A 15037-nucleotide genomic window follows, 5' to 3' on the forward strand; every position below is an offset into this window, starting at 1 on the left:
TATTAAAATATTAGTGGTTGTAGCAGAGGGTAAATTGTATCAGGGAGTTGTACCTGGTTGTACTATCAGTAATACCAAGCGTGAATTAAGAAATTTCATGAGTAGATAGGGAATTTTTACAATATTAAAAAAGAAAAACAAAAAGGAGAAAAAGAATAAAAACACGATAATTTTTTAATCTTAAAAGGTGATTTCAATAGATAAGAAAACAGTTGTAATTAATACATTTTGACATGAGCTTAATAATCTCGAATTGTTACAATTTGTACAGTTACGATTTGACATTTCAATAGATGACATCATAAGATTCTGGCTTTATTGCATGTAACAATAGTTTTATACATTGTTATGTACATAAAAGAACTAAGTGGATTAATATAATTTCAAGGTAAATCGTTAAATAAAATTTGATACTTAGACTGTTCTCATTATATCACAATAGTTTTCTACATAGTCAAGTTTACTGTTGAAAGTTTTAATGAAATAAATGAATGACGAGTCTATATATTTTTTTATTATTAATCAATTCCTAAAGTGAATGTAATAATTAAAGTATTATGAAGATTATTATTATATATGTTTTTTGCAAATTATTGATTTAGGAAATTAGAAAAATGATGGCTTCAGAAGTAGGTTCTACAAACAATGAACCTGTACATGTCAAGATCAGTAGTGAAAAAGCTCCTCTAATCCATGGAAGAGGTGTTCTATATAGATTAAGCAATTTCTTCAAATTTGGACGAGTACAACAAGCAGAAGGAGATGGATACGTAGAATTTGGTAGTTTGAATGCGGATAGTAGCCGGACTTTGGGAACATTTGCTGGTGTATTCAGTCCTGTTACATTATCGATGTTCAGTGCCTTAATTTTTATACGCATGGGTACGAATTTTACAGAAGTAATTCAAGATATTGTGTTGAGTCTGTATAATTTCAATGATGAAACTAAATATACATCATCATGTAAATAAACTTTACATTGTAGGATATATCGTAGGCAATGCTGGATTACTTGTCACTTTGATACAATTCATAATTGCATATGGAATTTTGTTATTTACTGTAGCATCTGTATGCGCAATTTCAACAAATGGAGCAGTTGAAGGAGGTGGTGCTTATTGTATCCTTATTTAAATTTTGTTATTTTCAGCAATTAATAATCTGTTATATATAAAATCCATCTGTTATTTAAAGATAAGATATCAGTTACTACCTTATGTTTTTAATATATAAATTATTGATATATTAGAATTATTATATATCAAAATATATTCAAATATCAAAAAATTATAATATATAAAATTTTTATCATACATATATTTTCTTTTGGAAGCAAGTTTACAATGAAAATTATAAGATATTCTGGAATTTTAAATATATTTTATACAAGTTTTTCCTACTAATTATTGTACAGTTATGATTAGTCGTACACTTGGACCAGAATTTGGTGGTTCTATTGGTACATTATTTTTTATGGCTAATATTGTTTCGAGTGCTCTTTGCATTTCTGGATGTGCGGAAGGTTTGATAGAAAGTTTTGGGCCATCTGGTTATTTAGTTGGTAAAAGTGCACTGATACCAGATGGTGGATGGTGGAGATTTTTATATTGTTCTATATTAAATACTGCCAATTTAGTAGTATGTCTAATAGGAGCTGCAATGTTTGCAAAAACTAGTGTTGCAATTTTGGCTGTTGTATGTGTCTGTCTAATAAGTGTTTTTATCAGTTTTTTGGCCAAGGGATATATGGAGGTAATGTTGTGGAGAGCACAAAAATGATCAGAAACGTGATTTGTCTTTTATTACAGATACCAATTCCAAATGCAAATATGCTGGTTCAAAATGCAACAGAACATGTTAATGGCACTTATACAGGATTGCTGTCATCTACTCTTATAAGGAATCTTTACTCAAATTATAGTGCAGATTATTCAAGTAAAGGAACAATGACTGATTTTGCAAGTGTTTTTGGTGTATTATTCAGTGGCGTTACTGGTATAATGGCTGGTGCTAATATGAGTGGTACTTAAAAAGATTATTAATCAAAGTAGTTTTTATTTTTATTCATGTTTCAAGTTTTAATATATAATAATTATTTATATATAGGTGAATTGAAAAATCCAGGGAGAAACATTCCACGTGGAACTTTGTCAGCAGTATTATTTACATTTATATGTTATATTCTTCTATCTATTCTTACAGCTGCAAGTACAAGTCAATTTTTATTGCAAAATGATTTTATGTATATGATGCCAATTAATATTTGGCCACCATTCGTGGCAGTTGGTATATTAACAGCAACATTTAGCGCTGGTTTAAGTAATTTGATAGGGTCAAGTAGAGTTTTGGAAGCTCTAGCAAAAGATAATGTATTTGGTGAGTGATCAAAATATAAAGTTTTTATAAATTTCTTTATTTATTTATTTATTTTGTCTACATTTTGTGTGTTTCATATTTATAGGTTCTGGTTTAAATTTTATAATACAAGGAACATGGAAAGGAAATCCAATTGCTGCAGTTTTAACTTCATGGACTTTAGTTCAAATAATTTTACTAATAGGTTCTTTGAATATCATTGCTCAGCTTAATTCAGTGTTGTTCTTGTTAAGCTATTTGGCTACTAATTTAGCCTGTCTTGGTCTTGAACTTGCAAGTGCACCAAATTTTAGGTATCTTTTATTTTGAATTTACCTAATTTTGAATACTTTTAGGTATACAAAGTAATTATAATGCTTGTATATCTTTTACAGACCAACGTTTAATTATTTTACATGGCATACGGCTACAATTGGTCTTCTCGGTACATTAATAATGATGTTTGTTATAAATAGTATTTATGCTTCCAGCAGTATAATACTTTGCCTAATTTTAATCATTGTGTTGCATTTATTTTCGCCAAGTAAAAATGCTCCTTGGGGAAGCATATCTCAAGCACTGATATTTCATCAAGTTCGAAAGTACTTATTAATGTTAGATTCACGTAAAGATCATGTAAAATTTTGGCGACCACAAATACTGCTAATGGTAGCATCTCCACGATCAGCATGTCCACTTATAGATTTTGTAAATGACTTGAAAAAAGGAGGACTGTATGTAATAGGACACATAAAAGTTGGAGAATTTTTGGGCCAGAATATCGATCCCACTATAGAAGAGTATCCACATTGGTTAAGTTTAGTTGATCATATGAAAGTAAAGGCATTTGTCGAACTAACAGTTACGAAAACTGTACGCGAGGGACTACATCACTTAATTAGGATATCGGGAATGGGAGCTATGAAACCAAATACAATTGTTCTTGGTTTTTATGACGAAGAAGCATCGATAGATTTCTTCAAGAATTCACAGTATGCGACTGATATATTTGAGAACGTTTCAACCTTACCAAACAGTACTGCGTTTCCTTTAAGACATACAAATGCAGAAAAAAATCTGGATCCAATACAATATGTAGGAATGTGTTCAGATGTGTTAAAGATGAAAAAAAATTTGTGTTTATGTCGAAATTTTCATACATTAAACAAATTACAAATAACTAAGTAAGCACATGATTAATTTTTCATTAATATATGATTAATTTATATCGTTATATAATTTTTTAATATTGTTGTGTTTTAGGAATTCTTCTTTAAAATATATAGATGTATGGCCTGTGAATTTTTTCCAACCAACAGATCAAGATCCATTTGATACAACATCATTATTTATGTTGCAACTTGCATGTATTATTAATATGGTACCTATATGGAAAAATCTACATCTCAGGGTATTTCATTGTGAAGTTTCAGATAATAATGCAAGTTTGAGCGTCTCAGATTCACATAATTCAATTAGCGAATTTCCTCGAGTTTCTAACGAACTTCGTATAAGAAAATTATTAAATATGTTGAGAATATCAGCATCTATTAAACAAATTCCTAATTGGGGTACGCAAATAAGTGGGTTAAAGGGCCATTCTCTCATTGATTCGGCAGTGGAAAGTCAATATGAATCGAGTACTGAAAGTAACGATATCTTAAGTAATGTTTCACGTGCTTATATTTTGAGGTATGTTGTCCAAATACATATTTTATTTAATGTCTGATACTTAACGATTTTGTAAATAACTGTTCTTTTATTATATTCATTTTATTTTACAGTGTGAATCAATTAATTAGACAACATTCTTCACAAACTGCTACAATATTTATATATTTACCTGCACCTCCAATATCAAATACATGGGATGAAAATACTTTATATCGTCAGTATCTCCAACTGTTAACAGAATTAACAGCAGATTTACCACCCATAGTATTAGTACACGGTGTGAGTGCTGTTACATCGACAACACTATAATAATATGTAAATATAGGAATAGAAATTCTTATTGTGTAATTTCTATATAGAAAAGTATTATTTAACGAATAATTTATATGACCTTAAGTTATAATTTTTATATATGCTATGTTTTTGGAAAAATTACGGGATTTAAAAAAATTCTCAAATACCAAAAATGTTTCTTTTTACAAACTAACGATTATTACCATTTCAGCAATAATAATGCGTTCTTATTACAATAAGAAAATCTCGTAACGAATATAGATTATTGCTGTGATAACGAATTTATTCTATAAGAGAATCTTCAAATATAAATATTTTTTAAATATTGTAATACGTCTTTACTAATAAATCCGTATGCTGATATCTTATCATATTCATATATGGAACTACATATTTCTATACAAATTTTTTGTACTGCACCTGATATTAAAATAAATGCAATAAAATAACATTAGTAAGATCAGACGTAAAATAAACTAAGCATCACTTCTATGTACACTTTATGAATTAATTAAAATTTTATACATGCTCATTAATGATACTCAATTAAATGATCGATTCGATAACTATTTTTTGTTGTATGAAATTTTTAAAAGTTGAGATGACATTCATCATAATCTAATATAGTAGTAGCGAAATTACAAAAATCACTACTTAATCTTTAAATTTTTAACTGAATTATTTTGTAATTCTAGTACAATTGTCTTTATTGCAATGTGTTTATTCATAACTAGGCTATATGTGCAACTAACTAATTTGAGCAATTGTTCGAGACAATGACTAGAGTTAATAGTGGTAGTAGTGTATCTGAAGTATGTATTAAGTTAGAAATGTATATATTATTTGAACTTAATTATATTGATTATTACATTATTGTCTTAAATTTTAAATCATTACGAGTGAACCGAGTTTTAAGAGATTACCAAGAGATCATTGCACACTTGAGCTCTTTCCAAATACCTCGATGGAATCATATTAGGCATAAGTGAAAACCATCCTCAGTTATTAGAGGTGAAAGAAGTTAAATAGATAATTATTAAATTTATTATTTATTAGTTAGGATATATGTACAAGGTTCAAAAAGGTAAGCGTAAAGAGGATAATGGCTTTAATAAAGTTTTAATAATTCTTAAATTGGTTTTATTCACAATATGTGTACATTCTGCAGTCAGATGGGAGAAATGTAGCATTTATTGATATAAGTTGATATCCTAAATCTATCATTATATATTGCATAACTTCTTTTCTTTGTTCCTTCGTTTTCTTTACATGTGTTTCTTTCTCTTTCCTTTTTCTCACTATTTAAAAAAGTACCTGACAATGAACGTGAATGTTATGGGTCCTATATAAAAGCTTTACTGACCGTAGGTTGAGTATGACTAGTTTGGAGAATAAATTCTTTTAAAACTGCTCGTTTTAAGAATGGAAGAATGATTTTTCGTACGAAAATCCCTCTGAATACACTCTTTTCTAAATTTATAGTATTTGTATGTATTTTTCAATAATCTCATGTTTATATCGATTTATTTGTATATTTGGAGCGTTATAGTTAAATGACGATAACATTAGTAAATACAAACAGAACTAATTAAGGGTTGTTGCAAAATGCTAATCATTATTGTTGATGTTCACGTATTGATCATATAGTAATCAATTGTTGCTATTTATTAAACAAGTCAAACTCGTTAACCATTTGCATAACGCATTGTCAACGCATTTACGTAATTTATCTATATAACAACGTACTTTACATATAAATGTTGTTATAGTTTCCACTAATTGATAACGATTTTTTAATATCATTAACACCATATATTACCTGGCTTTGAAGCAACTTAAACAGATTAGATTTTGATACATTTTTTTATTGAAGAAAGCAAGTTCGTAAAATAAATATTTATTCAAATAGTTTTTTAGATACTTGTTTCTCAGAAAAAGTATGCAAATTTCGAGGCTAAGAAACTAAAATACAGTATCCGTTTATCAGGAATTATAAAAAGATTTGTTTATTTTCCTGGAACTGAATGATTCTTGTTTGGGAACAGTAGAAGATCATGTAATAGATCACTTGAATTTCTGGTATATTTCCTTCCAAAAATATCGGTAATCAAAGTTAACGAGCATCAGTTTTAAATTTGAATTCTCTATTTGTTACTATATTTCCATTTCAAAAGACCTATGTATAAATCTTTATATAGGTACATTTCGACACATTAGGTATAAGCAACAATCGATAATACGTAAATGAGTTTAATTCAGGATATATTGTTGATTTGCAAGTTTAATCGGACAAATATTCCATTTCTGTTGTACATTAGTTTTTCATAGAATCTCGATATCTCAAAATGATCTTGCCCTTTTTATTTGTTCCGTGTATTGTTAATAGATATAATAAATCGTGTAACACATGTTAACACAATGATACTTTCAACGTCGACGTTCACACCAATTCTTTTCGGTTGGTAAACATAAATGAAAATAAGAGCGTTCAGTAATTGCAATAAACGCGATTTCCTCCGTTAGATCGTACAAATGGAATAGGAAGGCGGCGTAACATTATTTTTTGATAAATGGAAGGAAGCGAAATGCCTTGTTATGAAAATGCAAAGGAAAAATAGCAGGTGATTTGGATGTTTGACTGATATAAAAGAAGATCTCGCGACTTGGGAAAAATTGGGAAACGCTATGATGGAGAATGATGAATCATTCTGCATATATATCATGCGCAACAAACCGCCGAGTCCAGTCTCAGTTTTAATCATTGTTTAGTTCAAATTAACTCAGTCAATTAAACGCGCTGTCTGGTAGCGACAGCTCGCAGCCATCCGCTGCTCTGAACAATATAGCTTACGTATGGTAATTCGAAATAGCATCCCCGTGAGCACCATATGTCAGCGACATGGAATTAATTATCACCATGGATTCCCTACTGTACTTTACCCCTCGTTTCGTTCGTCCCTTCGATTCGCACAACGATGTTACTCTGTACTATATTTGTCACGTTTTGTTTAATGCTGACTAATATCGACTCAGTATCAGAGCCGTCGGTATTACGGTATCCTTCGAAATATTTGGTACCTCGTAGGTAGCTGTAAATACGGTTTTATTATAATGCAAACTGATGCAGTGGCATGTTCTGTAGATGTTCCATATACCAACAATATAGTCTTGTGCATTCATAAATGAATAATGATGGTTAGTATTTGTCAAGCAAATTGTGATTATAATTGCCATGTAGAGATTATATTTGGTGAATTGAAATTGCAATATCTTAAATATTTCTACTCGAGGATTTAATTTACATCGAATTCAATTTTTGCTAGAGACGTGGAAGATTTTCTATGTTGTATCAATAGATATATGTATAATTATCAATTAACCGTTGTCTAAACTTGTTGCCAAATGTTAGAATTCAGTGGTTGATTAATCACTTTTGATTGAAAGGTATCTAAAAAACATTGTCATTAAGTGTATCCCAAATCAATCAACAAGATACATGATTGGCAGTGCCTTCAAAATACCATCATTCGATACCCTTTCGCTCGATTAAATCGAAACGCAAGAGAGCGAATTGTTTTACAAAGAATATACAATGTAAATATTGTTCAATTATTTTGACCTGAAAACACGCATACGTTTTCCATTTAACAAATATCGAAAAGCATCTATCGACGCTAAATTTCACGATATAAAATATAATGTAATGTATCATGCACATTGATAATAATTCCACACATGACAGAGAATTCTATCATAGTGTGAATTATAAATCTTATAACGAAGCAGCGTTTCATCGTAACTATTACGAGAAGCCATTTTTAGTATTAGTTACATACAGTTAGTAGTTGGAATTACACGTGTATGTCGTGAATGTTTTAAGTACCAGTAACAGTATAGTATACCGTTCGTCGTTCTCCCCGTGTTATTTTCGACGATCGGTTTTAACGTTACAATTTCTCTCTACACAACAAACATTCATTACAAACATAAATTTATCTCTTTTCCCTTTCGTCCAACTTTTCATATGTTTATATCAGTATTTCCTTATTTACGTACAATTTAATTAAAAGCAATGTATAATTTGATATTCCATGATATTTTCCTAGATAATTTGATATTTCATATTTATTATTTTGTATTTCTATATACTATTTATCATATTTTTATATTATGCAATATTCATATATTATATATATATATCATATATTTATTTTATGCAACACCTCATATTAATTGGTATAATTGACTAATAAAATTAAAAGAGGGGAATAAATACACACGTACTTATTGATATCATTTATCTTCAGACAAAATTTATTATACAAGAATCTAATGAAACATAAATAACAGATGTATATTTTAATACAATCGAAAATTGATGATATTCTTTGATAAATTATGTTGATTCGTACGACAAATATGTTTCTTGATATTTCATTGTAATGTACAATATGTATATCCAAATCAACGATGCACATATCGAAACGAATATTTTTTCACACAGACACAGCATCACTATGTAGCTGGTGGCAGAACTTAAATTACAGTAATAATTCATTGTTATTGCAATCCTGAAAACATACTGTAGACCGTAGTCATGCTATCATGCACTATATTCACAAAGATCACTTGTATTTGCTTTTGCACCACCCCATTTATTGTTTGGGCATCCCCTAAATTTGTTCACGAGGGTCGATTTATTGGCATAGAGTACAATATAAGGGTTCGTAATATTAATGGAAAAAGTTTTCGGTGCAATATGGTAACAAAAACGACACTTTCGTAATTCCGTTTCCATGCCATCCTTTAATGGACCTAAAATGAAGTTCTATACATCAGAAACAGGCGTTTCCAACTCTCCTACGTAATTATAATAAATTTCTGCGAGGAGACTCGTTAGCGAAGTTTCTGTGCGCTATATATTGTTTTATGCTTACCGAGTAATAATTACATATTGTATATTTTTGCCCATTAATTTGTAAAGAACTTTTTCTTGATACATATTATGCTATGCGAAAATTCATCTATTTAAAATATGCTCACTACGGACACAAATTTTTATTACCTACAATGCTAATAAACATTATACGTATGTCATAGGATGTTATAAAAGGCGATGCATTTAATTCCCAAAAAACTGTCCCACTTAGTTTAGATTTATTTCCCCATAAACCTTTAATTTCAATCCGAGCATCTATATCCTCTCTATAACGTTTATTTATAAAAAAAGCGCGTTGCACGGTCGTTTCAACAGCGATATTTTTTATCGCAACATAAATATGTGTACCGCTTCACGGATACTTATTTTACTTCAATTTAAATATATACTTCCTCCCTCTTGCGCTCATTCATGTGTGTCCCACAACACATCCTGAAATGCATACGCTCGTCTAAATCTGTAAGGTTTGCAAATTATTATAAATATGTATACATGATAATTCTATCAACTTAGCTAAGCTACCTCTTTTAAACGAGATTAGGAGATTAGGAAAAATCACCGTCATTCGTGAATAGTCATTGAAAAATCAATATTTTACAAGATACATATTTTATTTCTTATGTGAAAACTCATATGTTCAAATGTTTGATTAACTTTTAAACATTTCTTGATATTTTCCATTAATTTTCCATTTCCCATTAATTGATTAATATTCCACAATGTTTTAACCAGGTTATATGAAATTCAGGAGTAAGTTGAAAAAAAAATGAGCAAATGATTCTTGAAATTAGGGATAGTTTGCTGGCGTAGCCGGGGCATTTCAACGAGTCTGTCTGTAAATTTTACACGCGAAATTAAATGACTTTTTTTTATTTAGTAATTCAGAAAATCGCGAAGTAGCGCCTATATGGCTGTGGTAAAGTGAGTTTCCGAGTTAAGAGGAAAGGTCGGTTGGTTGGCTGGCGTTTATAATGAACTCTTGAGGATCGGCTTGACTACTATTTAAGGATATGTATGCGCATAGAGGTGTAGATACAAACGTGGGTTTCCGCTTTTACGAGAATGTACGTCATACGTTTGTAGATGTATAAAAGTGTGCGTTGAATAATAATATTCAGTGTAGGTACATATTTATGTATTTGTGCGTGCGTGTAGAAAGATAAAAATATGGTATTAAAGTTAATTATTTTAACGTTAGCGAGTTTCAGTTTCATTCCAGTCGTTGGTTTTAATTTTGTTAAAATTTTATTTTAAACAAAAGAGGAATATTTTATGTGATGTAGAGAAGCGAATTATATACATTTTTCGGTTTTTGATTTACTTTTAATGAAATGGTGATGGTTTTTATAATCATGAAGGTTCTTTATATATAGAATATATCTAAAGAGATATTAAATTCTCGCATAATGAATCAGACAAAGCATTCAGCAATTTCTTAAGAGCCAATTGTAGGACGCAGTTTTCCGCCCAATTAACTTTATTCGCAATTTATGAGGTTCTTGATCTTCACTAGAAAGTTCTGCTTCTGTGTATTAGTACATACCAATTTTCTCCTGAATCATTAATAACTTCCACGTTTTTGTTATAACTGCATCAAAAGCAAGTTAAATAGTTTTGATTAAGGTCATAAATTCGACTAAACTTCTTCATTCAGTATCTTATTTGAATCCTTCATCTTTCCATAAACGTTTCGGAGCAGACACGGTGTAGAACTTGCAGTAAAATCATGCGTATATAATAATTTAATTTTGAAAAAAATAATAGGAAATATTTGTGAGACTTATTTGTTAAAAGATACTTACACCTGACTTATTACAATTAAGAACTAATTCTTACTTACATATTCATTAAACCATAAGATTACATATTTTTATTATTATACGTATAACGAACTTCAGACAATTTTGAGTTTCAGTGTTTTTAATGGTAAGTTTCCAAAATCCGGAATGGACACCAACCTAACCCCAATTTACCTGATCAAGACTTCGGCTCAGAACGATATACTTTGAATCGTTTACATAGTTCGTCGTTGCTTCGAAACATTTGCGTACCACCGAATTATTCCATGACCAATTACGAATTTATTTTTCACAAATATTCGATTGAATGGTTTAAATGGCTAACGTTAATCGATTCCAGTTCCTCTTTCGAAACAGAACTGGTATTTTTCCAAACTTAGAATTTCGATATGTAGTAGAAATTCGTGATAAATCCTACCAAACCAACCCTACCAAATACCGAAATATATCCATTGTAAAAAATGTTACAAACTTTTCGGGGGATCTAATAACTCTTTTTTAATATGGTTCTAAATATTTCCTAAAATATTTAATATATTTAATAATAATTTAAATAAATGAATTTAATAACTTACTATCTAATTTAAATGTTAATAATACAGAAATACATGTAGAATTGTTTAACGGAAGCCGCTGCATAAATATTTTTATCGTATCTCAACATTACAAGGACGTATCTTCACTTAGGAAATGGCATACGTACCTACTGGAAATATTCATGGTCTCGTACTCGTCCCATTTTGCTGTGCAAAGTGCCATTCTTTCGTTTCATGTGTGGCTCCCTTTTCAGCGTGGCACGCCGCTTTATCTTTCAATGATACGCCTTGAAACTCTTTTGTCTTGAGTGAACGAATGTGCTCAGTAGCTCATAGAGGGAACTAAAAACTTAGTTGCTGTATCGCAGCGTGTTTCGGTAAAGGAAAAAGAAAGGGGCGAGATTAAAGCAATTTTGTTGGTCATTTTGCATGCCGGCTTCACAAAGCTTCGCGGTTGTCGATACCGACATTGTTGCCGTATATCTCTGCCACGATTCAAAGCGTCATCCATGTCGTAAAATTTCCCCATCAAATTTTGCCGTTCACTCCGTTTTATATTCCACCTTTCTATTTGTCTCGCGTCTACGATTTTACTGAAAAAATAAAATCGTTTTCCTGTTGTTATACCATAGGTTCATTAAAAAACGTAAAAATCTTGTACGTTATTGTATTTCTTAGAGACGTTTCGTGTATTTGCATTATAAAAATAGTATATAGGATATGTAACGAGTATGGTTTGGTTTAGCTGTATCTTTTCACGTATATAAAAATTATGTTTGTTCAAAGGTACGAATTCAAACTCAACTGGAATTTAAATAATTTAACCGGTTGAAAGTGTATCAGAATGGGAATTTCTAATAAAATGTACCGTGCGACACGATCTTTCCAGAAAGACAGATGTGGTAATCGTGACATCGACTTATTCGCTTTAATTACACTGTGACCAAAAGTTGGCGTCGACGTGACGGGTAGAAAGTGAGGGGTCAACTTAGGTTTCAGAACCGAGCAGAACTTCCGGTCGAACTGGGAACTTTACGTTTCAGGAAGCGCCACTGAATCGTGGGCTGGTTGAAATTATCGATTCGGTATAATTGCAACTCTCGATAATTGGCTGTGTCAGCAGAATCACAGTGCACGGTAAACTAGTTACACGAGGCAGAAGTAATAACTTCATTAACGCATCAACGCGTTGCACTTTCATGCTTCGTGCGGTCGCGAATCTGTTTTAAAATGTTCCACTTAAAATTGTTAGGTTATAGCTATCGTTCTACTATGACGTAACAGCATTATTATTTTATGAAATTATAACTTCTGTTGAATCTTTTGTGTACTATATTCAGTTAGTATGTAATCATTGGTAATCGTTTTCTATGTAAAGAGTAAGATTTTTGCAAAGTACTACATACGATACGGTGTGATTTATATACCTATGCATTTGTTTATTCGTGTAAATGGGAAAGATTTTCTTCTACGAACAAGAATTCTAGATCAAGATATACAACGGTAAACAGAAACTGAAAATTATTCAAATAGGAGCAGAGTATATAAGAAGGGAAAGCAGGGAATTTTATTACAGTTTCTTAAGTTGGAAAGTGCGAACAGCTCCGCTCCTTTGGGAGCCGTATTTACGAAGTTTAAAATAAGATGAATAATACAAAGGTACGGTACAATGGTAGCTGCACATATCTTTTCGTTTTGTATTCCTAAACTGACTTTTGAAACACGATAAACCTCTTTTGGCAGGTGGTTGTTAAGAGGAGAGCGCGCGAGTTGCGCGTATTCCATCTGCATCGCGGTATTTGAATCTTACCCGCACTTTCACCCAATTCACAGTAATCCATGGAAACCGAATAATGCCAGCGACTGGTAGCTCGGTTTCAAAACATACAGAAATATAGCGAACGTAGGTGCATACATATTTTCGCGTTACATACGATGTACAGCGGTGCGGTTGGAAAAGCAATGGCACGGAAGCCAAACAAAAATGCCTCGGGTTTTACCTAGCGTTACGTTGCTTCTGTTCATTATATTTGCTTTAATATGATTCTTCGAAAAACCAATATATCGGTTACAAAGTTTGCGTTCGAAATAATAGAATCAAAATATCTAAAATGTCGTATCGCTTGACGGTATTACATTAATTCTGGAATTTTTATTTTCGGAGGAAGAAGTGGTCGGTTGAAAAGGAGATTATACGTGGAATAGCTAAATATGGAAATTCTCTCTTTTAGCTGAAAAATTCTCTTTTTATTTGAACAATTTGACACTTAAGTTATCTGACGGCATGTCACAGTACGTTTTTAATGTATATCTATCTGGTGCATAAATAATTTCAAAAATAAAAATAAAAAATCGATAGGAACATATTACGAATTGAATAGAAGTGAAATGATTTAAAACGTATTTATCATATAGGCATAATGAATACAATAATCATTACGCGCTCCGCGTCTGACCAGTTGCTGACTCCTACTACTTGAAATATAGTCATCGGGAAAATAGCGTGATCAAACATCACTCTTGTCGCACAGGAAAGTTTTCTAGGAAGGCTTACTACGCAATTTACGAGCTCGTAAAAATATTAATAAAACCACCCTTTCCTATCTTTTCGCGTATTTTATCCTTCCGGGCATTCTGTCACCTTTTCGTTCTCTGAAATACGCATCCGGTGTACACGGTTCTTGTACGTTTCATACTCTCATGTACATCCGTTCTTCGGTATAAATCAACCCAACCACCGAGCAGATTGTGAATTTCTAGTCAAAGTATTCACGTAGTAAGTACGTATAGAGTACACGAGGGTGTAGCTTTGAAGTGTGCTAGATCAGGCCGACGCACGCGATGTCGTAACAGAGCTAGCAATGGAATCCAGTATTCGTTGATCTACGAGCAGCCGGAAACGAGAGGATGTACGGTTAGAGCCACCGATAGAAAAAATCGGAAGCGTGCGCAGTCCTGGCGAGATACGGCGATGAAAACGTATGAGTAAAACGTAGAAAAGGTTGGCGTGCGCTGCTGTAGCTGCCTGTGTTCGCGGAATTTCTAGAGGGAAGGATGAAATAGTCTTGCTGTTGCTGCAACCAGTAAAAATGTTAACGAAATTGGATGGCGAAGTCGCTTTCAAGACGCGACGTGCAGATAGTTGCGTTTGATCGATCGTATAATACAAACGCGATATAAACACTTTATGAGGTTGATAAGATTACCCAGGAATATGGATTCGAAATATTTTGACATTGTAAAACGGAAAGATAGAAGAATGATAGAAGGAAAGAAGAATAAATCAGGGGAATGCGTCTATGTAGGGAATATAGTGATTCTTTCAGAGTTATATTAAGGTGATTTAGAGTTTAGTAAGAAAAATAATTGCAGAGAATATTAACAAAAAATTTGTAAGCCTTAATTTTGATATTAAAGATAAATTTATCGATGGATAAAAA

At 31.5% G+C, this 15037-nt stretch overlaps 1 protein-coding gene across 2 annotated transcripts; it reads left to right on the forward strand.

Annotated features, from left to right (window-relative positions):
- The first annotated feature begins 52 nt into the window (after window positions 1-52).
- Window positions 53-5196, forward strand: LOC117164994 (solute carrier family 12 member 9). Of its 2 annotated transcripts, XM_076623061.1 has the most exons (11): window positions 53-187; window positions 272-388; window positions 603-882; window positions 986-1120; window positions 1415-1752; window positions 1809-2022; window positions 2107-2376; window positions 2462-2669; window positions 2751-3539; window positions 3619-4047; window positions 4140-5196. In XM_076623061.1, exons 3-11 carry the CDS (start codon window positions 615-617, stop codon window positions 4336-4338), a joined length of 2850 nt encoding a protein of 949 aa, XP_076479176.1. In that variant the 5' UTR covers window positions 53-187; window positions 272-388; window positions 603-614; the 3' UTR covers window positions 4339-5196. The 2 variants fall into 2 exon arrangements, with proteins under 2 accessions (XP_076479176.1, XP_033204335.1); XM_033348444.2 differs by having other exon boundaries at window positions 186-388.
- The last annotated feature ends 9841 nt before the right edge of the window (window positions 5197-15037 follow it).

The sequence above is a fragment of the Bombus vancouverensis genome, chromosome 12, assembly GCF_051014615.1.
Source record: "Bombus vancouverensis nearcticus chromosome 12, iyBomVanc1_principal, whole genome shotgun sequence".
Taxonomy (NCBI): Eukaryota; Metazoa; Arthropoda; class Insecta; order Hymenoptera; family Apidae; genus Bombus; species Bombus vancouverensis.

Bases quoted from the DNA above. Each gene is read 5' to 3' on its own strand.
- LOC117164994 (XM_076623061.1), top strand. From the start codon at position 615: ATGATGGCTTCAGAAGTAGGTTCTACAAACAATGAACCTGTACATGTC. The intron at 2,377-2,461 runs GTGAGTGATCAA...TCATATTTATAG, and splicing joins AGCAAAAGATAATGTATTTG to GTTCTGGTTTAAATTTTATA. The intron at 3,540-3,618 runs GTAAGCACATGA...GTTGTGTTTTAG, and splicing joins AACAAATTACAAATAACTAA to GAATTCTTCTTTAAAATATA.